Source organism: Patella vulgata, chromosome 6 (genome assembly GCF_932274485.2).
Source record: "Patella vulgata chromosome 6, xgPatVulg1.2, whole genome shotgun sequence".
NCBI lineage: Eukaryota > Metazoa > Mollusca > Gastropoda > Patellidae > Patella > Patella vulgata.
The window spans coordinates 36,712,336-36,737,715 of NC_065884.2; the positions used below are offsets into that span (position 1 = coordinate 36,712,336).

The 25,380-nt window shown below is 35.3% G+C and overlaps 1 protein-coding gene across 1 annotated transcript in view; it reads right to left on the reverse strand.

The window, feature by feature from the left end:
- Positions 1-25,380, reverse strand: part of LOC130013154 (bromodomain-containing protein DDB_G0280777-like) — a 229,994-nt gene that overhangs the window by 10,794 nt on the left and 193,820 nt on the right. Inside the window, exons 15-16 of the mRNA XM_056101790.1 lie at positions 24,102-24,328; positions 14,982-18,665 (exon numbers count right to left, since the gene is read on the reverse strand). Coding sequence (XP_055957765.1) covers positions 14,982-18,665; positions 24,102-24,328 — 3,911 coding nt within the window. The remainder of the gene's footprint in view (positions 1-14,981; positions 18,666-24,101; positions 24,329-25,380) is intronic.

Below are 25,380 nucleotides of genomic sequence, written 5' to 3' on the forward strand. Positions count from 1 at the left end.
AAAATGTGTGCGCCACTTCCCAAGTGGGTCGGATCATGAAATAAGTATATCAAGTTTCAAGATGATCCATTCAGAATTGCGGCCTGTATGCAGTGTATGCGTGGCTAATAGTTGCCATCCGTAGGCTATAAGAAATACATGTGCCAAGTTCCAAAATGATCCATTCAGAATTCCAGCCGGTAAGACAAAAAACACAAAAATTGTTTGTCGCTCTTGCCCATGGCGGTTGGACATGGACCATTAAATAGCAATAACACTATTGGATTATGCCGAAATGGAACAAGATCAGTTAATAATTGTAACCTGTAGAGTATTTACAGACAAAATACAAACCCAAAAATGGGTGTGGCACTTCCCAAGTGGGTCGGATCATGAAATAAGTATATCAAGTTTCAAGATGATCCACTCAGAATTGCGGCCTTTATACTATAAACAGAAAAATCTTGAGTGGCTAACAGTTGCCATCCTTAGGCTATAAGAAATACATGTGCCAAGATCCAAAATGATCCATTCAGAATTCCAGTCTGTAGACAAAAAACACAACCAGCTGCTGCCAGGCAGGATACGCCCACATTTTCGAGAGATGGATAGAGAACAAGCTAAAAAGAAAGCGATTTTTCGTACAATCAGGGGCCATAATTCAGGAAGTTACGGTCCGATATGCACGAATATCGAAAGGAACCGAGATCTTTGGATTATAAACTTACATTTCAAGTTTCAACAAAATCGGATAAAAATTGTGACCTCTATAGGGTCCACAATCTTGATATACCATATTCTTACGCTAATTGAGAACGAACGGTCCGATATGCACGAATATCGAAAGGAACCGAGATCTTTGGATTATAAACTTACATTTCAAGTTTCAACAAAATCGGATAAAAATTGTGACCTCTATAGGGTCCACAATCTTGATATACCATATTTTTAAGCTAATTGAGAACGAACGGCGGCCATTTTGACTGTCAATTTTGGGGCGATTTTCAAAAAATTCAAACTCAACTGTCCTTAGGGTGGAACGGTAATATAATAATACGTTTTTTTAAATCGGATAAAAATTATGACCTCTAATGGGTCCACAAGCTAAAAACATGATTTTTCGTACAATCAGGGGCAATAATTCAGGAAGTTAAGGTACGATATGGGCAAATATCGAAAGGAACCAAGATCTTTGGGTTATAAACTTACATTTCAAGTTTCAACAAAATCGAATAAAAATTGTGACCTCTATAGGGTCCACAACCTTAATATACCATATTTTTCTGCTATTTGAGAACGAACAGCGGCCATTTTGTCTGTCAATTTTGGGTTGATTTTCATGAAATTCGAATTCAGTCGTCCTTAGGGTGTAACGGTGATATAATAATACGAGTTTTTAAATCGAATAAAAATTATGACCTCTATAGGGTCCACAAGCTAAAAACGCGATTTTTCGTACAATCAGGGACCACAATTCCGGAAGTTACGGTCCGATATGGGCGAATATCGAAAGGAACCGAGATCTTTGGGTTATAAACTGACATTTCAAGTTTCAACAAAATCGGATAAAAATTGTCACCTCTATAGGGTCCACAACCTTGATATACCATATTTTTACGATATCTGAGAACGAACGGCGGCCATTTTGTCTGTCAATTTTGGGACGATTTTCATGAAATTCAAACTCATTCATCCTTAGGGAGTAACGGTGATATAATAATACGGTTTTTTAAATCGGATAAAAATTATTACCTCTATAGGGTCCACAATCTTGATATACCATATTTTTACGCTAATTGAGAACGAACGGTCCGATATGCACGAATATCGAAAGGAACCAAGATCTTTGGATTATAAACTTACATTTCAAGTTTCAACAAAATCGGATAAAAATTGTGACCTCTATAGGGTCCACAATCTTGATATACCATATTTTTAAGCTAATTGAGAACAACGGCGGCCATTTTGACTGTCAATTTTGGGGCGATTTTCACAAAATTCAAACTCAACTGTCCTTAGGGTGTAACGGTAATATAATAATATGTTTTTTTAAATCGGATAAAAATTATGACCTCTAATGGGTCCACAAGCTAAAAACATGATTTTTCATACAATCAGGGGCAATAATTCAGGAAGTTACGGTACGATATGGGCGAATATCGAAAGGAACCCAGATCTTTGGTTTATAAACTCACATTTCAAGTTTCAACAAAATCGGATAAAAATTGTGACCTCTATAGGGTGCACAATCTTGATATACCATATTTTTACGCTAATTGAGAACGAACGGTCCGATATGCACGAATATCGAAAGGAACCGGGATCTTTGGATTATAAACTTGCATTTCAAGTTTCAACAAAATCGGATAAAAATTGTGACCTCTATAGGGTCCACAATCTTGATATACCATATTTTTAAGCTAATTGAGAACAACGGCGGCCATTTTGACTGTCAATTTTGGGGCGATTTTCACAAAATTCAAACTCAACTGTCCTTAGGGTGTAACGGTAATATAATAATATGTTTTTTTAAATCGGATAAAAATTATGACCTCTAATGGGTCCACAAGCTAAAAACATGATTTTTCATACAATCAGGGGCAATAATTCAGGAAGTTACGGTACGATATGGGCGAATATCGAAAGGAACCCAGATCTTTGGTTTATAAACTCACATTTCAAGTTTCAACAAAATTGGATAAAAATTGTGACCTCTATAGGGTGCACAATCTTGATATACCATATTTTTACGCTAATTGAGAACGAACGGTCCGATATGCACGAATATCGAAAGGAACCGGGATCTTTGGATTATAAACTTGCATTTCAAGTTTCAACAAAATCGGATAAAAATTGTGACCTCTATAGGGTCCACAATCTTGATATACCATATTTTTAAGCTAATTGAGAACAACGGCGGCCATTTTGACTGTCAATTTTGGGGCGATTTTCACAAAATTCAAACTCAACTGTCCTTAGGGTGGAACAGTAATATAATAATATGTTTTTTTAAATCGGATAAAAATTATGACCTCTAATGGGTCCACAAGCTAAAAACATGATTTTTCGTACAATCAGGGGCAATAATTCAGGAAGTTACGGTACGATATGGGCAAATATCGAAAGGAACCGAGATCTTTGGGTTATAAACTTACATTTCAAGTTTCAACAAAATCGGATAAAAATTGTGACCTCTATAGGGTCCACAACCTTGATATACCATATTTTTACGCTATTTGAGAACGAACTGCGGCCATTTTGTCTGTCAATTTTGGTCCGATTTTCATGAAATTCAAAGTCATTCATCCTTAGGGTGTAACGGTGATATAATATTACGTTTTTTTAAATCGGATAAAAATTATGACCTCTATAGGGTCCACAAGCTAAAAACGCGATTTTTCGTACAATCAGGGACAACAATTCCGGAAGTTACGGTCCGATATGGGCGAATATCGAAAGGAACCGAGATCTTTGGGTTATAAACTTACATTTCAAGTTTCAACAAAATCGGATAAAAATTGTGACCTTTATAGGATCCACAAGCTAAAAACACGATTTTTCGTACAATCAGGGGCCATAATTCAGAAATTTACGGTCCGATATGCGCGAATATCGAAAGGAACCGAGACCTTTGGATATAAACTTACATTTCAAGTTTCAACAAAATCGGATAAAGATTGTGACCTCTATAGGGTCAACAACCTTGATATACCATATTTTTACGCTATTTGAGAACGAACAGCGGCCATTTTGTCTGTCAGTTTTGAGCCAATTTTCACAAAATTCGGACTCAGCCGTCCTTAGCGTTAACGGCGATATAATAATACGTTTTTTTAAATCGGATAAAAATTATGACCTCTATAGCGTCCACAAGCTAAAAACTTGATTTTTCGTACAATAGGGGGTCATAATTCAGGAAGTTACAGTCCGATATGCGCGAATATCAGAAGGAACCAAGATCTTTGGGTTATAAACTTACATTTCAAGTTTCAACAAAATCGGATAAAAATTGTGACCTCTATAGGGTCAACAACCTTGATATACCATATTTTTACGCTATTTGAGAACGAACAGCGGCCATTTTGTCTGTCAGTTTTGAGCCGATTTTCACAAAATTCGGACTCAGCCGTCCTTAGCGTTTAACGGCGATATAATAATACGTTTTTTTAAATCGGATAAAAATTATGACCTCTATAGCGTCCACAAGCTAAAAACACGATTTTTTGTACAATCAAGGGCCATAATTCATGAAGTTATGGTCCGATATGTGCAAATATCGAAAGGAACCAAGATCTTTTGGTTATAAACTTACATTTCAAGTTTCAACAAAATCAGATAAAAATTGTGACCTGTATAGGGTCCACAACCTTGATATACCATATTTTTACGTTATTTGAGAACGAAGGGCGGTCATTTTGTCTATCAGTTTTGGGCCGATTTTCACGAAATTCGAACTCAGTCGTCCTTAAGGTGTAACGGTGATAGAATAATACGGTTTTTTAAATCAGATAAAAATTATGACCTCTATAGGGTCCACAATCTAAAAACACGATTTTTCGTACAATCAGGGGCCATAATTCAGGAAGTTACGTTCCGATATGCACGAATATCGAAAGGAACCGAGATCTTTGGGTTACAAGCATACATTTCAAGTTTAAACCAAATCGGATAAAAATTGTGAGCTCTACGTTGTTCGCAAGCTAAAAACGTGATTTTTCGTACAATCAGGGGCCATAATCCATGAAGTTACAGTCCAATACATGCCAATATCGAAAGGAACCGAGATATTAGGGTGATAAACCTATATTTCAAGTTTCATTGAAATCGAATAAAAATTGTGACCTGTAGACTGTTCGCAAACAATTGTGGACAGACAGGGGCAACGACAATATACGTCCACATGAAAATGTGGGCGTATAAAAATAGTGATCTTGCGAAAAAGGGATTACTACGCCATATTTCACCGAATCAAAACAACTAAAGTGTCATTAGATAGCCAAACAATATACGATCTTATGACATCTCAATGGTAAAAATTCGCTGGTTAGGCAATAATAATAATAATAATAATAAAAACTTTATTTAATGAGGCAACGTATTTAGTTTGCAAAAAAAAACTAATCTTCCATAGGTCCCTCCTAAACTACAAAGACATATATACATGTAATATCAGGATAAATTTAAAATCATTAGAAATGCAATAGCATTTTAAAGTGGGAAGTTTGATAAGTCACTCCCAAACTACAAAACATATACATTATACAAGTAGAATATAGGAAGAACACTATAATTACACACAAAATAAAATAGAATGCAGTTGCAAGTTAAAAATAATAAGTATGTCATCAGTTGAATATTATGGTTCCTACAGTGTGCAAAATAGATGAGTTTTCAGTTTAATCTTAAAATTTTCAACATTTTTACACATCTTTATATCAAAAGGCAGATTGTTCCATAAAAGACATGCAGAATAATGAAAAGTACGTTTCATGGATTCCGTTTTGCATTTTTGAAGAAAAAGAGATTTACTGGTCTGTGAACGGAGCAAGATATCCATTTTGGAAACAAGAGATTTTTCAATAAAATGGAAATTTAGATAAAGTGGAGTATTAAATGTAACAATTTTGAATGATAAGACAATTTTATTGTAAAGAATCCTCTGTGTAAGGGTAAGCCAACCGAGTTTAGTAAATAAAGAGGTGGACGGAGTTTCAATCGGTGCATCAAGAATAGCTCTTGCTGCCCTCTTTTGTAATTTTAAAAGAATGTCTAATCTACTTTTGGTAGCATTTCCCCAAATAATAGAGCAATAATCAAATATTGGTAGTATGTAACTGTTATAAAACAAAATTCTTGTCTCGTAAGGTAAATGATCTTTTATCTTATTTAGGAGAAATATTTTTGATGCAAGTTTTTTAGACATATCTGCTATCTGTGCTTCCCAATTAAGGTCTTGGTCAATTTGAATTCCAAGTAATTTTGCGGTAGTAACCGTCTCAATTTTCTCACCATGGAGAGATAAAGTTAGGTTTTTCTGATTTCTTTTGTGTTTTGTTGAAATCAGCATTGATTTTGTTTTCGAAGGATTGATTACCATCCCATTGTTTTCACACCATTCAGCAACCAAATAGAGATCATTTTGGAGATTTTTCGCGATGGATAAAATATCTTTGTGTGAACAATGCAGGGTACTGTCATCAGCAAACAAATCTATCTGACTTGATTCAATATTGAGTGGGAGATCATTTATAAAAATTAGGAATAGGAGAGGACCCAGGATCGAACCTTGTGGAACCCCGCATTTGACTGTAGTAATTGAGGAGGTAATTGATCCTAAACATACTTTTTGCTTCCGTGAGTCAAGATATGATTCAATCAAAATTTGTGAATTATTATCAAATCGATAAAGATGTAGTTTTTCAATAATAAGCTTATGATCAATGAGATCAAATGCTTTGCTAAAATCAAGATACACTATACCACTCATCGCACCATTATCGATAGCATCAAGCCAATTATCTGTCATTCGGATCAGTGCAGTAGCACATGAATGATTTGATCTAAATCCAGATTGGTAAGCATAAAGAACATTGAAGGTTTCCAAATAAGTTTGAATTTGAGTGCTCAAGTGCCTTTCGAATATTTTTGAAATTGTGGGGAGAATTGAGATTGGCCTATAATTGTTCGGATCATCTTTAGCTCCCTTCTTATGTATAGGAATAATTTTAGCCAGTTTAAGGGCACTGGGGAACATGTTTTGAGAAATACAAAGATTAATGATATATGTCAAACTGCTACAAATTGTATACGCAGACAATTTTAAAATTTTGGGTCCAATACCATCACACCCAATGGCTTTGTTACTATTTAAACTCAATAAATGTTTTAATACCTCTGTGGTAGTAATACAATTAATAGAAAAGTTGTTATTTGGGGGAATCTTATCATTTACGTAATCTGATATCTTTCGTTTGCACTCTTGAGAAAGTGGTGTATAGGGGGGCTTAATGTCATCAGTTAAATTGGTGAAGTAATCATTCATCACATTAGCAATAGCATTTAGATCATTAACTGTTGTTTTTCCATATTTAATACTATTGGGATAAGGGCAATTATTGGGTTTATTTTGTATGTCACTAAAATATCTCCATATGTTTTTAGATTGCTCTTCATTTTCGATAGAGTCCTTGATAAAGTTTTTTTTGGCTTTATTAATGAGATTTTTGGTTTTATTTCTCCATATTCTATAGTCGTCACACCTCTTGGAGGCTTTAAAGAAGTCCCTGAACTTTCGGGCTTTATTTATTTCCTTATTAAACCAATATATTATGAGAGGCTGAAAATCTAGTATTTTCCTTTTTAGAGCCTATTCAGACGCTTTTATCTCGAAAACTACTCTTATTTCCAAATTTCATATAGAATAAATGGTCCAAAAAGGGCCACGATCTTTGAAAAAAGTCGAAAAATCATTATATTTGTAAATCGGCTTCTAATGGTATAAGGGAGGTAACACATTGGCATGACTACCAATTATTTGCTAAATATCGTTAAATATCTTCTAATTTTCTTTTCTTTTAAAAACTGTCCAATAGATCTATCTGAGACTTCTGGTACAGGAAGTAAAAAAGTAAAAAGTAAAAAATAGGTGCTCTTGCAAAAATCGTGATTTCGCCGTCGGGTGTGACCGGGTCAAAATATCTAAAGTATCGTTTGGTATCTCGATGAATGGGCTATTGTATGACACACTTCCTGTATGATTCCTGAAAGCCGATTCAGTGCTGCTTGCAGGTCTAGTTATTATTATTATTTACCGTGGGAGCTTATTTCTCAGTGCCTGTAACAGATATTGATCTGAAATCTACTTTTCTACTGGGAAACCATGTGGTGGCTACTCCATAAACTATTTTTTAAACTTCTGACCAGACCGGAAGTGGCCGAAATGGCCAAAATCAAAAATCTGCCATAGTTTCCTCAATTCTTCACTAACGACATTTTCGAAAACCTTGTGACTTTTCCTGGAAGATAGCAGTTGAATATTTCGAAATTTCGAAACTTTGTCGCTGTCATTTTAAGTCCGAAAATTTTAAAAAAGTTGTTTAAGAGACAATTTTTGTTATTTTGCCAAATTGTCAAGTTTGACCTACATATTTGAACACTTGCAGTCAATCCGATTCCAGCAATATAAGTTTCATTCAGAGTTATCGCCCTTTATTTATCAAATTGTTTCGAATTTTCTGCCCATTTTCCAACCCTTATATTTTTTGAAAACCTCAATCGATGTTTCTGAAACACCTGGATCGTAAAGTCATATTGTCAGACCATTGGATAAAGCAATTTTAACAACGATCCGTAAACCGGAAGTAGTCGAAATAATGTCTGATATTTTGAAAAAAATGCAAAAAATGGGTGCTTTGGGGAAAAACGCGATTTCTCTGTCCAGTTTCAACGGATTAAACAAATTAATGTATCGTTCGGTGGCACGATGATTGCACTGTCGTATGATACCCAATTCATACGGATATTATGACCAGGCAGCAGAATATCGCACGCTGAAAATGAAGTATATTCTGATTTGGAGCGTTTTTGGACGCCTTTATCTCAAAAACTTAACCTACAATTTTTTTTTAACTTTCTCTATCAAGAGTCTATTCGATAGTCTTGTGTATGAAGCCATCCAATAAGACTTTGAAATGTCTGGAATAGGATAAACAAGGGACTTAAAATCGAAAAATCGTGAAATTTTGGAAAATGCTCTATTACTTTATTATTTAAACAGATTTATACAAAAAGGTTACACGTTCAGATAGCTGACCTAATTACGATTCTAACGATGTAAAATATGTATTGAGTAACGATGTATAATATGTATTGAGTTATTGAAATTTTATTATCGATATTTTGACATTTTTTCATTTTTGGCACTTTCGAACATAGGATTTCTCAGGGGCATTTTATCTGATCAGATAATGTAATATATCATTATAGAGCCCTGCGACCATTGAAGTGCCCAAACTGGTTATTAAAACTATCCAGACAATGATATCCATACCAGAAGTATTCAAAAAATGAAAAAAAAAAGTTTAAAAAATTGGCGCTCTTGCGAAAAACTTGATTTCTCCGTCAGATATTAGCGGACCAAAAGAACTAAAGAGTCGTTGGATAGCCCCATTAATGAACTATCATATGACATCTGAATGATATGATTTCGATGTTTAGAAAATAAATAATGGTACGCCGAAAAGGTAGTATTTTCTGTTTTGGAACCGTTTGAGACGCCATTTTCTCGAAAACGACACTTACGATTTTTCTTAAACTTTTTTTTTACTCAGAGTCCTATCGGTGGTCTATGGTGTGAATCCCAAAATAAAGGCATTGAAATAATAGAAGTGGTCCAAAAAGAGCCTCAATCTTGGAAAAAAGTAGAAAAATCCTTAAATTACTGAAAATGCTCTTCTATTTTTCTTTTTGAAAACAGCTCAATGGATGTTTCTGAAACTTCTGGTATACAAATTTAAGTATCGACATAACTTATAAAAACTATCCTGCCAATGATGCAAAAACCGGAAGTAGTCGAAAATATATCCGATATTTTGAAAAAACCCAACGTAAAACGTAAAAAAATGGTGATCTTGCAAAAAAAGTGATTACAACATCAGATTTCACCGAATCAAAACAACTAAAGTGCCATTCGATAGCTCGAATAATGGACGATCTTATGACATCCAAATGATACAAATTCGATGCTAAAGGAGATAGATTATTGGACGCTGAAAGTCTAGTATTTTCCTTTTTGGAGTTTAAAAACTCCAGTATGATATAAAGGGTCCAAAAAGGGCCCCTATCTTTGAAAAAAGTCGAAAAATCGTTAAATTATTGGAGATGCTATTCTAATTTTTTTTTTTAACTCCTCAATGGATGTTTCTGAAACTTCTGGTAAAGGAAGTTAAGTTCCTATTCCACTTGTTAAATTTATCCCGACAATGATCTGTAAACCAGAAGTAGTCGATAAAATATTTAATATTTTGAAAAAACAACCCCAGTAAAAAGTAGGTGATCTTGCGAAAAAGATCTATTTCATAGTGTGAAATATAATATATATTACAGTGCAAGGGAGGTAACTCTTTTTATCATCCCTCAACTTGAGGCAGACCCCCATTAATTTCCCCATTGACTTCAATGTTAATTCTGGCCTCTTTGCCCATCTCTAACTTTTCCCCAAATTTTCGTTGGGCTGAATGCTTTTCACTACAGACAGAGGAACAAATGGTCATGTCTTTGCACTAAAATTTGTATGAGGTTGACCACCAAAATTTTGAGATACACAAACTTGAAGAAGCATACTAAAAACATGTAACTAGTTGCCATACATGTCACTGTAGCCAACTGGATAACCTCTTTATCCTTCCGCCTCAAAATCATGAATATTTAACAAAACCTGGGAGAAAATGTTAATTCAAACCCTCTTCATCCATTCTAGACCAAAAAATCAACAAAAATGGGCATGCAAAAGGGGAGAAGAGAGAGAGAGAATTGCTATAAATAGACAAATTTAATGGTGGTCTGCCTCCAACTGCTTCATTTTGACCAAAGCACGAGGCAAGACTGTGGCAGAGAAAATGTCTGCACCATAAATAGTACAGTTTTTTTTAAAGTTGTCAACAATATTGTCTAAGAGTCTCGGGGGTTACTTTGTCTAGTTTTACAAGGGTTGTGACGCTACATTATTGGTTAAAACCCTGTTGTAAAGTATGGGGTTTCACGTTTCCCTATGAGCTTTCGCGGGTCATGGTCACGTGACATATCCCACCATTTTTGTTTACAAGTTAGCAATCCACTTATGATGTCTGTTTTAATTCTGGGCAGTTCACATGTCAGCCACTTTCAGACATACGTCGAACTTCAGGGTAGGCGGGGTGGTTGGAGACTGTTGTTTGAAATCAGCAATTTTTGTCGCCATAGTAGATACCCCATCTTTTGCACAAGGAGACAGTTAATGTATGTTTAAATTGTATTGGTGCTATATTGAACCATTTTGATATTATTAATATATTTTAGGTTTTAGTGTATTTCATTTCCATGTTGGAAAATTTTTGTTATTTATTTTGCCGGGTGTTTGTTATTATTCAACGTTTGGTTTATGTAATTTATGAGGCAAATAAATGACCATTTCAATTCAAACAAATGTTTTTTCGTATGTGCAAAACATAGCCATTCCAGAGCATACAAAAGATCTATTTCATATTGTGAAATATAATTTATATTACAGTGCAAGGGAGGTAACTCTTTTTATCATTCTTCAACTGCATCATTTTGACCAAAGCACGGGCCAAGAACGTTGCAGAGAAAATATCTTCACCATAAATAGTACAGGTTTTTTTTTTTTTAAGATAAGAGTTGTTAACACCACCTTCCTTCCCCTCCTCCACCAGTTAGTTTTTACACATAACAATTTTAAATTCTTTATGTTTATTTTTTCTTGCTCTTTCTATAATTGTGGATTTTAAACCTATAATTTTTGCTCAATTTCCAATGCAATTTTGGATTATGGTGAATTTTATAAGTATTAGTTATGCTCATGTTTCATTGGTGCTGTAGTAGATACCCCATCTTTTGCACAAGGGGAAGTTAATGCATGTTTGAATTGTATTGATGCTATATTGAACCATTTTGATATTATTAATATATTTTAGGTTTTAGTATATTTCATTTCAATGTTGGAAAATTTTTGTTAGTTATTTTGCCGGGTATTTGTTATTATTCAATGATTGGTTTATGTAACTTATGAGGCAAATATATGGCCATTTCAATTCAAACAAGTGTTTTTTCATATGTGCAAAACATAGCCATTCCAGACCACGGGGGGATACAAATCGTGATTTCACCGTCGGGTGTGACCAATTAAAATTAACTAAAGTATCGTTTGGTAGCTCGATGTATAATACAATTCAGTATTGTATAACACTCTTCCTGTCTGATTCCTGACAGCCAGTTCAGTGCTGCTTGCATGCCTAGTTATTATTATTAAAAATTGAGCGTGGCTCTGCCCCTGGGGGTCGGGACATGGTCCAAAATCAATAGTTGCCGTCCTTAGGCTATAAGGAATACATATGCCTAGTTCCAAGATGATCCATTCAGAATTCTAGTCTGTAGATAAAAGACACAAAAATTGTCCGTGACTCTGCCCCTGGGGGTTGGAAATGGACCAATATAAATAGGTACAACCCTATGTTGGATTATGCCGAAATGGAACAAAATCAGCTAATAATTCCAACCTGTAGAGTATTTGCAGACTAAATATTAACAAAAAAATGGGTGTGGCACTTCCAAAGGGGGCGGATCATGCACCAAAATAAATAGTTGCTGTTCTTGGGTATATGAAATAAGTATACCAAGTTTGAAGCTAATCCATTCAGGGCCTGGTTCCTAGAAAATTCTTAAACTAAGCAAAAAGTCATGCTTCACTTTTTCTTACGTAAGAAACTTTATACAATAACTCCTTGAAATGAAATATACTAAAACCTAAAATATATTAATAATATCAAAATGGTTCAATATAGCATCAATACAATTCAAACATCAGCACAAGTCAAGAATGAGTCAAAGCACATTTTGACTGGTAAATTGAGACTACGTCATAAAAACAACTTTTGTATGAGAATTACGTCATAAATTGGTTGGCTGCACAGATTTATAAATAGATCAATGACATTAATTTCCCAGCAAAGCTAAGTCGTCCGGGTAGTCAACAAGGGTTGTCGCATATTTTTCTTTTATCAGTGAGGAGAATGTTTACAACACATGAAAATGTTATTACGAGATATAACCCATTAAATAATTATCAGAAATCATTAGAATTTGTTTTGATTGTTTGTCTCATGACCTTGAACAATTTATATTAACTTTACCCTCTAGAGCATCCACAAAATTTTTCAAAGTGATCAAGGCCCATAACTCTGGCAGTAATTATCGGAAATCGCTGAAAATCAACAGGCTTCTTTGTCTCATGGCCTTAAACACTGTGCATAAGTTTAAAGACAATCAGATATTAACTTTAGCCTTTAGAGCGTCCACAAGATTTTTCAAAGTGACCAAGGGCAATAACTCTGGCAGTAATTAAAGAAAATCGCTGCAAATAAATAGGATTCTTCGTCTCATGAACTTAAACACTGTGTATAAATTTAAAATCAATCGGATATTAACTTTAGCCTCTAGAGCATCCACAACCAATTGTGGACATGGGACCGACAGACGGACGGACGTGGGCGACAACAATATCCGACCACATTTCAATATGGGCGTATAAAAATGGGTTGGCTCTACCCCTGGGGGTTGGGCATTCATCAAGAACAATAGGAATCATCCTTAGGGTATAAGGAATAGGTGTGCAAAGTTGCAAAAGGATCTTGAGAATTGTAGAATGTAGGCAACACAGACACACATTTCAATATGGGCGTATAAAAATGGGTTGGCTCTACCCCTGGGGGTTGGGCATTCATCAAGAACAATAGGAATCATCCTTAGGGTATAAGGAATAGGTGTGCAAAGTTGCAAAAGGATCTTGAGAATTGTAGAATGTAGGCAACACAGACACACACAAATTGGGCGGGGCTTTATCCCTGGGGGTCGAGCATGCACCATAAATAAGATCAATCTTAGGGTAAAAGGAATAAGTATGAGAAGTTTTCAAGATAATCCATTAAGAATTGCAGCCTAGGGCCGATACACAGACACACAAAGATAAAATTGGCATGGCTCTGCCCCTGGGAGTTGGGCATGGCCCCAAAACAATAGGGATGACCCTTAGGGTACAAGGAATAAGTATAAAAAATTGGGCGTGGCTGTCCCTGGGGGTTGGGTATGCATCAAAAATAATAGAGGTCAACCTTAGGGTATAAGGAAGACTGTAGACGACAGACACATATAAGAATTGCAGCCTGTAAGCAATACACACACACACACGTATAAAAATGAAGACAGGATCCATCAACCTGGGTGGGGAGTCACGGTGGCTAAGTGGGTAAGACGCTGGCTCGCTAGCCTGGAGGTCAGGTGTTCGATTCCTGCATTGGCCGAGAAAGTTCATCCAGATTGTACGGCGTGGTTCCTCCTTGTCAGTGATGCAGGACGGAGGGTCTGACAAAGACAGTTGTCTAGTCGTTCGGATGGGACGGAAAATCAAGGTGCCATGTACACATTGACATGCACATAAAAGATCCCTTGACAGTTGGAATTTGATATAAGAGTAGGCCGTAGTCTGGCCAAAATTTCCCTAATAGCACACTATATGGCATATGCCCGTCTTCATTAGTCCAATGCAGCACAGAACAGTAGGACATTAAACCCCACTCCATTTCATTTCATTTCCATCAACCGGGCTAATGAAGACGGGCATACCACATGCAGTGTGCTATGATGGAAAATTACTTTAACAGCAGCGGCACAACCTACTCCTTATTTCGAATTCTGACTGTCAAGGGATCTTTTACGTTTATTTTGTACCTTCTTAACAACTTGACACTGTTTCTTGCCAAGCTCTCCATCCTGTACTACTGACAAGGGGGAAAACCCACTGGAATATCCCTGGGAACTTGCTTGGACAATACTGGGATAGAATCTAGGATCTTCAGGTTAGTGAGCCAGTGCCTTACTCACTGAGCTGCACTGGCTCCATTCATAGGAAAAGACAGTCCATAAAAGGTTATTGTCTCTTCATTAAGAGCACCAAGATAATTATAACTCAATTCAATATGCTGCTATATTTATGTAAATACCATAACTCTCTACATAGTAAAGAGAGAAACTTGACACTAACCAGGTCATTTCAACAATAATATATGAATTTTTATTTCAATAATTCACTATAGTAAAAAAAAAAAGAAAAAAAAAGACGATTTTAGGCAGTTGACCCCAAACCAGGAATTGGAACCCATAAATTGCATAACTGCAGCACAAACATTAGACTATTCTACCTCCCAGAATAAATTTTAAGGATAAAGCATTACCTCTGAACTATTTTCACTTCTGCCGAGCTTCATAAATGAATCCATTAAATTAGCTTTTGCTGTTTTGGGTTTTGGAGAATCAGGAGAATACAGAATAATCATGGCTGGATCATTAAAAAATGGATGCTCCCTATCTCGATATTTTTTTTCTGGTGATGTTTTGGGATATAATTCTGATGATGTTTTGGGAGATGTTTCAACTGATACGTTTGGAGATGTTTCTACTGTCTTTTGGGGTGGATCATTTGAACTTTTTTCACAAACAGATTTTGTTAATTGTTCTCTTTTCAGTTTGTTCACAGAATTCTTAATATCTGGGCTTTCCTCAAGAATAGGCATGTCCTCCATAACACCTAATTCTTCCTCATGGTCTATTTCCTCCTCGTATGCTGGAGAAAGTTGTGGCATTGCAGAATCATCGAAGGCTTCAAATGTAGGCATATCATTATCTAATAGTGGTAATTCTTTATCTAATGTTGGCAGTGCTTCCTCCTTCAATATCTCTTTATTTAGTGGTAAATCTTCCAATTGCTCTGAGTTTTGACTCTCACTTTCAGATTGGTCATCTTCGTCTGTATAGTCAGCTACAAGAGACATTGTAAATTGTTTTGTTGCTTTTTTCAGCGTTTCCGATTGCTGAAGTTTAGTTCGTATTTCTGTCTGTTCTATTAGGTGCTCTTCAACAGCTCCAAATTGTTCAAACATATCTCTTTCTTGAAGGTTTTCAGGATTTTTAACACATTCAATATTAACAGAATTTCCAATACTGGCAGAATTGAATTTTTTTTCAGAATTGTCAATGTTAATATTTTCAGAATTGTCAATGTCAATATTTTCAGAATTGTCAATGTCAATATTTTCAGATTTGTGTATTTTTTCATGATTATGAATTTTTTCACCCTTGTCAATATTTTGAACACTATCAATATTTTCATCACTATCAATACTCTCCACATTTTGAATATTTTTGCATTTGTGAATATTAGCATTGTCAGCATTTTCAATGCTTTCAATATCTTCTGAATTGAAAGTATTTGTATTTTCAAATTTGTCAACCGTTTCAAAATTTTGAATATTTCCTGAATTTTCAAATGTAGTGTTAGAATTATTTTTATTTTTTGTTATAGATATTACAACTTTAGAAGAATCCTGAACATCTTTAATATTTTCAGAATGTTCCATTTTTTTTGTTCTAGTCTTTTTTTTTTGTATGTTGGGTTTTGCTCTCTTCTTCTTAGAAATTAAAGGATTGTTTATTTGGGGATACTGGTATTCCTCCACAAAAGTTTTTATGAGTGATTCTGCACGTTTTTTATCAACTGGATCAATTTCAGGTTCCTGTTCAACATTCTTGTCTAAATTGTTCAGATCGATTTCCATATCAGGTGATAAATCTTTAGTTTCTACAGCTGCGTCCCGCACATTTGGCTTTTTCGGCAACTCAATCTCTACTTCCATTGCTCCCATACACACATCTTTTCTGGATTGCGTAACAGGGTCTCCTGTTTTTTCAGTCTGGATATTCACCGATTTCAATTTTTCAAAACAAGGGGACTCTACTTGCGATTTCTTAAACACATTACCCACTTTACTCACGACAGAATGTGGGGCATTCACAGAAAATTCATGTGGTTTATTCAATAATGTTGAATAACTACTAGTCTTAAGATAAGAGCATGGTCGCTTCGGTAGTACACTAATTACAGGTCTAACTTGAGAGGATGGTTTAATAAGGGGGGATAACTCCTCTCCATCATCACTGTCGAAGTCACACACATATTTATGGGAAACCGATTCAGATTTAAGCTGTTTTATTTTATGTTGCATTGTAGTAAGTAAAGCAGGATCAGTGGAAGTGCGTAGAGAATGAGATTCTATTGCACTATTTTCTTTAGCCAATGTCGATTTTTTGGGAGATTTTCTACTTGATGGCAATGGAGCTGGTTCTGGAACTGAAACCACGAATAGCCCAGTTTCTTGATTTTGATCGTCATTTGAACCAAGAGCTGAAAAATTTCTAACGGAAAGCTTATCACTAAAAGACACTCTTTTTTTCTTCTTGGGAGGTTGCTCAACATTTTCTGCACTCTCAGCCATGGAATCATTCAAATTCGTATTTTTTAATGTATTTTTATGATTTATTTTAGTAAACCATAGTGAATTATCAAATGTTCCTAGTTTTTTCAAAATGCCAGGCTTAGGTGAAATAGGACCAAGTTCTGACTGAGGTGTTTCTGTGTCACTATCTTTACGACCTCTACATATAACGAGTTTCATTTTATCAGGGCTCTGTTGAACAGGGTGCCATAATTTCTTCAATGGGATGTCATCTTCATCATCAAATTCAGAGTCGTCTTCCTTATTAGCTAACTCGTTATTCAGTGCTTTGTTATTGGTAGGTATATGTTTACGTTTGACACTATTTTGATGATGAACACCACGAATTATAACACCATTTAAGTTTTCGCTTTTATTCTTTCTAACACTTGACTTTGTTTCTTTTGGTTTCTTAGTTTTACCTCTAATTTCTGCTACTGAATGACCTTCACGTAATTTCTTTTCTAACAATTCTAAAGATTGTTTTTTTGTGTGAGTTTTAACTTTAGTTTGTTTCTTTCTAAAAGGATCATATTTTGGTTTCTTTCGATTACCATTTGTTAGTTCAACACTTTTCTTGTAATCTTCATAGTCTACTTCTGCTTGAGTGCTGATACTATGAATTTCTAGTGACTTTTCTTGGTCCTCATCATCAGTTGCTGTAGCACTCTTTAAAACTCCACCATTATTATCAGTACTTTGACATTCTTGATTGGTTTCATCTATTTCACTTACAAGCTTAACTTTAGTGAAAATGTCCGTCTGATTGTCATTTGTATCTGGTGGAATATCTGATAGTGGTTTGTTGTCATTTTTATCTGTACTTTCTGAGGATAAAGAAGATGAAATGGCTGTGTCAATTGTATCTGGTGGAATATCTGATGGTGGTTTGCTGTCATTTTTATCTGTACTTTCTGTGGATAAAGAAGGTAAATTGGCTGTATTTGGCACAGCCACTTCATCACCTGCAGCATCATCAGATTTTAAAGTTTCTTCTGCTGGCTGATCAGCAACTACCGCTGGAGGTACTTGGTGGGTGTTTGGAACTTCTTTCTCCACACTTGAAGGAACTGAGGCTGGTGCTATGGCAAGTGCTGTAGTTGTTTGTGATTGAGATAGAGCCTTTGGAGCTGATTTGAACTGAAGTTTAAGAACTTTTCCGTCAGGTCCTTTGATTTCTACCATTCCATTATTTTCGTGAGCGATTTTACGATATTTAATCATGTCCTCTTGAGAAATGTGCCATACATTTTTCTTAACAGCTGGATTATCAGATGATGCAACAGTCTCCACTTTAGGAGTTCCTGTTGCAAGAACTTTGTTTTGATCCACTTTACGTTTGAATCTTCCAGCCAAAGAATCTTCAGGGTCGATAAGAGGTCGATTTTCTTGCTTTACAGGATAAGTAGCTAACATGGGAAGTTTTGTATACTTTTTATCACCCTGACTAGATTTATAGGCTGCCATTTCTTTATCTAGTTCATCAAATATTCTTTGTTTACTTTCTCTCATCGCAGGTCCCATACGAACCATGTAGTTTCCATGTTTAAATGTTCCAGATGATGTCGGGGGACATTTCACCATATCCTGAAACACAGAAGTATATCACGTGTGTTAATTTGTCTGGTATCTGGAATGAATAATCCTAGCAGACATTGTCCTGTTCCATATGGATATTTACATATACAATTGATTTGATGGGGTAATAGGTGTGATGTTTATTAAATAGTGTTCTTACTTCAGCTAATTCTTGTGAAGGAAAAACATTTAAAGACGTTACTTGTTACCAAGCACTAACAACAAAGCCTGACATTGCTATCTTAGAATGTGTATTACTCACACATAATAAGGCAACACCAGTACAGGTTCATTCACCATCTTAAATAAATAAAGGTGGCTACATTAAAAGCTTCCCTTGAAGTATCTCAGAAGATATAATGTTTTGGTTACAAGTAGATTTTTCCTTTCCGTTTGGACGTTTTAGAACCAAAGGTTAGGAATACGCTTAACACAAAAATATACCCTTTAAAGAATATGAGATATGAGATTTCCTATTGTTTCCCTTTAATAGTAAGAGCAGGGGGACTGCACCACACAAGACAAACTTATGGACAAGACACAATATACAGACACCACAAACAAAAAACGCATATATCAAACCAAGTGAATGTATTCGGGGGCTAGCCATAAACTGTACAGTCTCTGGCCCGTACTGATACAGACTTCACTCAAAATGAAAAACAAACTAACAATAAGGGAAGCAACTCAAGAAAACAGAGAAAGGGGAATATTTCCCAAACGCATCATACTAGTGTGAGTCATAATTGGCTATGTGCTACATGAAATATAAATGTAGGCACATTGAAGGAAATAAGCGGTTACCGTGCAAGATACGCCAACATTTTGCAAGAGAAGGACAGAGAACAAGCAAAAACATTGATTTTTCGTACAATCTAGGGTGATAATTCAGGATGTTACTGTCCGATATGCGTCAATATCGAAAGGACTGAGATCATTGGTATATGAACATATATTAAAGTTTCATCAAAATCAGATAAAAATTGTGAGAGGGACACAAACTAGGTCATTTCAATTTTATTTCAATAATTCGCTTGCGCATAGGAGGTTTTAGCAGTGGGAGGAAACCTGAGGACCCCGGAGAAAACCTACGTGGATGGACAGGCACGTAAAACCGGGGGAATTAAAACCACACCAGATGAGTCAATGACAGTCCTTATGATACAGCATGCACGTGCTAACCATTCAGCCATCCACCCGCCCCTATTAAGATAGGTTTCAAGGCAACGAAACATACACCCACAGCAGCTAAATCGTCCGGGCAGTCAACAAGTGTTGTTGCATATTTTTACTTTTTTCAGTAATGAAACATTTCTAATACACTAAAATCGGATTAAGAGTAACAACTCATGAAGTAATTATCAGAAAACCATTAGAATTTGTTTGGTTTTTATAAAGTTCTGCCCCATGCTAACGTTTAGTATACGAAACTTTTAATATTATCGATTTAGCCGTTGAAGTCATAAAAATTCATTGAAAATCAATATACTTGTTCGTCTCAAGACCTTATACTCTGTGTATCAATCTGAAGTCAATCGGATGATAACTTTAGCCTCTAGAGCATCCACAAGATTTTTCAAAGTGATCAAGGGCCATAACTTTGGCAGTAATTATCGGAAATTGCTGAAAATCAATAGGCTTCTTCGTCTCATGGCAGTAAACACTGTGTATAAACTTTAGCCTCTAAAGCGACGGACGGACGGGGGCGACGACAATATACGACCACATTCCAATGTGACTTCTAGAGGGTCCACAAGCTAAAAACGTGATTTTTCGTACCATCAGGGGCCATAATTCATGAAGTTACAATCCACTACATGTCAATATCAAAATCAACCTGATGTCTCCAGCCAAAATCCCAAAATAAACAGATGACACATATTAATTAATTACACACTATCTTTCTCAAAAGTATCGAGTGGTCAAACTGATTATCTATGCTTAGTCGGAGCACAAAATGTTCACGATCAAACTTGGTCAGTACCTGGTAGTAAAACTATACACTTAAGTTTCATCCCTCTCCATCAGTTAGAAGAGTCTTAGACGATAAAGACAGAATGTTATGGCGGTAAAGGCAAAGTTTAGTGCTTGGATGTCATAACTATAAGTACACATATGAATGGTTTAAGCTCTGGGTTTAGTGATGTATTTGCTGTATATTCTCAATAATTTATTCTTATTAATTATAAACCTTTAACGGTAAATGTCTTTGATCTTTGAGGTATATTCTATGCCCGGAATAACTTGCGGTCTGAAAGTCGGGGGTGGCTTTGGATATACAGTAAACCTCACATAAGTCAGATTCGTATAAGTCGCATCTTCGCTCAACTCGGATAAAATCGTTTGGACCCTTTGATCCTGCACGTATTTCTTATTAAATTTCTGCGTGTAACTCGGATTTCCTATGTCGGATCTTCGCTCAACTCGGATCCAAATGTTCGGTCCATCTGATCTAATTCAGGCTTTTTTCCTTCGCTTAAGTCGGATCGGCAGTATGTTCAGAATTTTACCAAGTCAGTTTCGTACCGATGGCCTAAAACGCGGTTAGGTATTCCATGCACAGAGCCCCAAAATACTTTCCCCTGTCATTTTGCCTCAAATCGTATTTGACGTGATGCAATAATAGAATTTTCCCTGTCAACAACGGACAATAACAGACATGATAATTTCATGGGCATTATAATACATGGATTGAATGCATGCTGCACGAGACGGGGAAGTTGACTATGCCTTTTTACTAGTGATAAACTGTCAATGTAATTTAAATAAAATACCATTTTATAAAGAAGAAAACAATATAATCGAAAGATTCCCTTGGAAATTCCTGCAGTATAAATTAATTTTAAATCCAGTTGTAATTTATTATTGAATTCACAATCAGAATGTGCCGTACCAGTCAGGAGGATCTTCTATTCGCCCTTCGTAATATGTTGCGCCTTTTTAAATGACACATGTTTTTTTCTATTTGTACCGTCTTTTGCGGCTTCTGTTGTTGTTTTTCGCCAATATGATTATCGCTATATATGTTAAAATATTATGCATGGGACACTGGATTTTTAATAAGCAGTTAAAGCTGTAGTGGTAAGTCAGAACACAGGAATGTCTTACTCAGCTCAATAATATACAATCAGGTATTCTGTGTTCACGCATCATTTTATAATTTACTTATCAACAAACAATCCGGCATCAGATTAATTGGCACTACTTTGAATCAGTTATTATCCGGCTCTTGCAGTTTATTTCTAATCGAGCTAAGATTGAATTTCGGTCTTCGGCTAACTCGGATCTTCGCTTAACTGAGATAAAATTGGTCAGTCCACTTAGATCTGACTTATGCGAAGTTTACTGTATACAGGGAAATTTGGGTAGGTTTGTTTTCCATAAGAAAACACAATATAAGGTTTTTCTTACGGGAATTCTGGGATATTCTCATCTTGCATACATGTTAACATAGATGGTTTATAAGTAAGATAAAGTCCTCGACTTCGGTTATGCTGGGGAAGAAAGACTTCAGAAAAAACCCTCGACAGAAAAACCTTGGCCTACCGGCCTCGGTTTTTCTTTTTCTCAGATTATTTTCATCAGTCTTTCTTTCCCCAGCATAACCTCAGTCTCGTGCTTTATCCCACACTGACAAACTTTGACAATTATTGTAATTTCCTTGAATGACATTCAGAAGTAGAGGTATAATATTTATAATAACACAACTTTATGGATTTACTACTTCTTGGTTTATTACATGCAACATTTCAATACTCTTACAGGTATCTTTATATGCTTGATAAAGATACCTGTAAGAGTATTGAAAATGTTGCATGTAATAAACCAAGTTGTGTTATTGTGAATTATTGTAATGTCGGTAAAGACTCTCCGAAAGTGTGACATCCAAATTCACGTTTTGTCACTTCATCACATATTCTGGCTAAAGCTTTATGCCAGAAGGACATTCAAAACATACAGGCACTTTGAAGTTAAAAAAGCGACCTCAATATGGAAAGACCTAGTGAATTATCTCTCTTAAAAAATGATGCCACATAAAAATTTACCTTTTTTAAACTTGATATATTGTGTTTTTAATATTAAAGCTCTATGTTTTAAATCATTTAAATATTTATTGATTTGAATGTCATATTTAATGTTGAAAAGATATTTTTTCTCTCTCTATATAAAAATTTTGCCATGTCTGTAGGGATATTTAAGGCTGTTTTTTCCATCAAAGTAAATTATATATTGGTTGCAGAATGAAAATAGTGTGTGCTCTCCAAACCTAACCATATTTCACATATATTGTGTAAGATTTATTACCATCAGATCATTAAATGTGACAAAATATTGTGTTGACTGTTTTGACTCCATTTTGTGAAAAACACCCATATAAGTCGAAACGGAGTATAAGACGAATGCCAGACTTCTACTGAAAAATGTATTGACTTAGGACCCGAAAAATATGGTAATTTTGGAGGAATTTGAAACAGGTACGGATCGGCAGTAGTTGGCACGCTTTAATTCTATGGTATTTCGATGTCATGTAATTTTGTAGGAATATTATTGACATAAATTTGAATACCGTACGGGAATTAAACTTGAAAAATAACGAGATGCACCTATTTTTTATTATGTATGAATTTGAATATTTTGTTGACACGTGATTCTTAATTGTGGTTTGAATGCCTGCTTAAATAACGATAAGAGTTATGCTCTGTATTGATGTAATGAAACTATACACAAAGTTTCACCATTATCACTCAATTAGAATCAAAGTTGTCGAGCTCCAAAGTCTCGACCAATCAAATTGCTTATCGCTCTGCTTACCCTAAGCTAAAAATACTCATTATCAAACTTAGTCAAGGTATTGATGTGATGAAACTATACACCAAGTTTCATCACTCTCACTTAATTAGAACCAAAGTTATTGTGTTCCAAAGCATCAACCAATCAAACTGCTTAAATCTCTGCTTACCCTAAGCAGAAAATGCTCATCTTAGAACTCCATCAAGGCATTCACCTAATGAACGCCTTCAACAAGTTTGAACATTTTACCTCAATTTGAAGGAGAGTTATTGTGTTCCAAAGTCTCGACCAATCAAATTGATTATCACTCTGCTTACCCTGGGCAGAAGATACTCATTATCGACCTTAGTCAAGGTATTGATGTAATAAAACTTTTCACCAAGTTTCATCACTCTCACTTACCGTAATTGGAACTAAAGTTATTGTGTCACAAAGCATCAACCCATCAAATTGCTTTTCTCTGCTTACCCTAAGCAGAAAAGGCTCATTCCCCTTATAAACACCTACACCAAGCTCAATTAGAAGGAAAGTTATTGTGTCCAAAAGAGGGTGACAGACAGACAGAAAGACAAACGGACAGACAGAAAGCAGGGGACATCTAAATGACCTATAGATCTAACAGGAATACAGTACATTTTTAGTATCACTCCTTACTTTGTAAACTTTTTTCTCATAAACACAATGATAATCTGGTGTTTTTCTTCTAGCTTTAGGTTTATAAACATATGGTGCAGCAGGACTAAAACATGGATCATCTGCTACAGTTTTTTTAGCTACCTTAGGTTTTTCTGGGGGAGGCTCCACATCTTCCTCTTTAGGTAAAAGTCGCTTATAGACCTTTTTCAAGTGACTACGTAATGTTTGAGCCATATATGCATAATCTGAAAAATACGAAATTGAAATTGGTCATTTTTAAAAGTAATGTCAAAACATATTAAAATACGTGCCAGAATGATAGTCAAATATTGAGTCTTAAGAACATACTTTATCACCCAATAATACATTCTACAGTAGATATTGCTTGTGTGATAAATTTCATAATCTACTGCGATATCTCCTTATAGGTCAATCAAAAATTAACTACTTTTTTTTTTCATTTTCAAAGAACAGTTCATTTCTTATTAAAAGTAACTTCTTTTTGACTAAAAAGGGAATATTTTTATTTAATTGACCTTGATGGAAACACTGGGTCAATATAAAGAACTTTGCAATAGTTAAATTGTTGTCAAAAAATGATGTATCACTACGCCATGTAATCAGGTTCAGTAAAAGTGAAATCTATTTGTGCATGTAAGAAGGGATTGCGGTGATAAATAAATTCTCCTACTCGCCTTTTTTAAGCCTATTAAACAATCACTCTCATTAAGCAATGAACCACCATCATTTTTCTGTTTTTTGAAATAGGATAAATAGAGAATCTCCTTTGAGTTTTTTTGATATCAAAAAGTATCAAAGCTCGTTTTTTTTTTTTAGTTTATCTACTTGTGTTGATATTTTTTGACATCAAAACCAGCGGCTGCCAGGCAGGATACACCCACATTTTGCAAGAGATGGATAGAAAACAAGCTAAAAACAAACAGGATTTTTTGTACAATCAGGGGCAATAATCCAAAAGTGCAAAAGTTATGGTCTGAAATGAGCAAATATCAAAAGGGACTTAGATCTTTAGGATATAAAGAAGATATGTTTTAAGTTTCATCAAAATATGATAACCAGCGGCTGCCAGGCAGGATACGCCCACATTTTCGAGAGATGGATAGAGAACCAACTGGATAGAAGAAAATTGTGACCTCTAGAGGGTCCACAAACTTGATATACCATATTTTTTCGCTATTTGAGAACGAGGGGCGGCCATTTTGTCTGTCAGATTTGGGACGATTTTCACGAAATTCGAACGCAGCTGTCCTTAGGGTGTAACAGTGAAATATTAAAA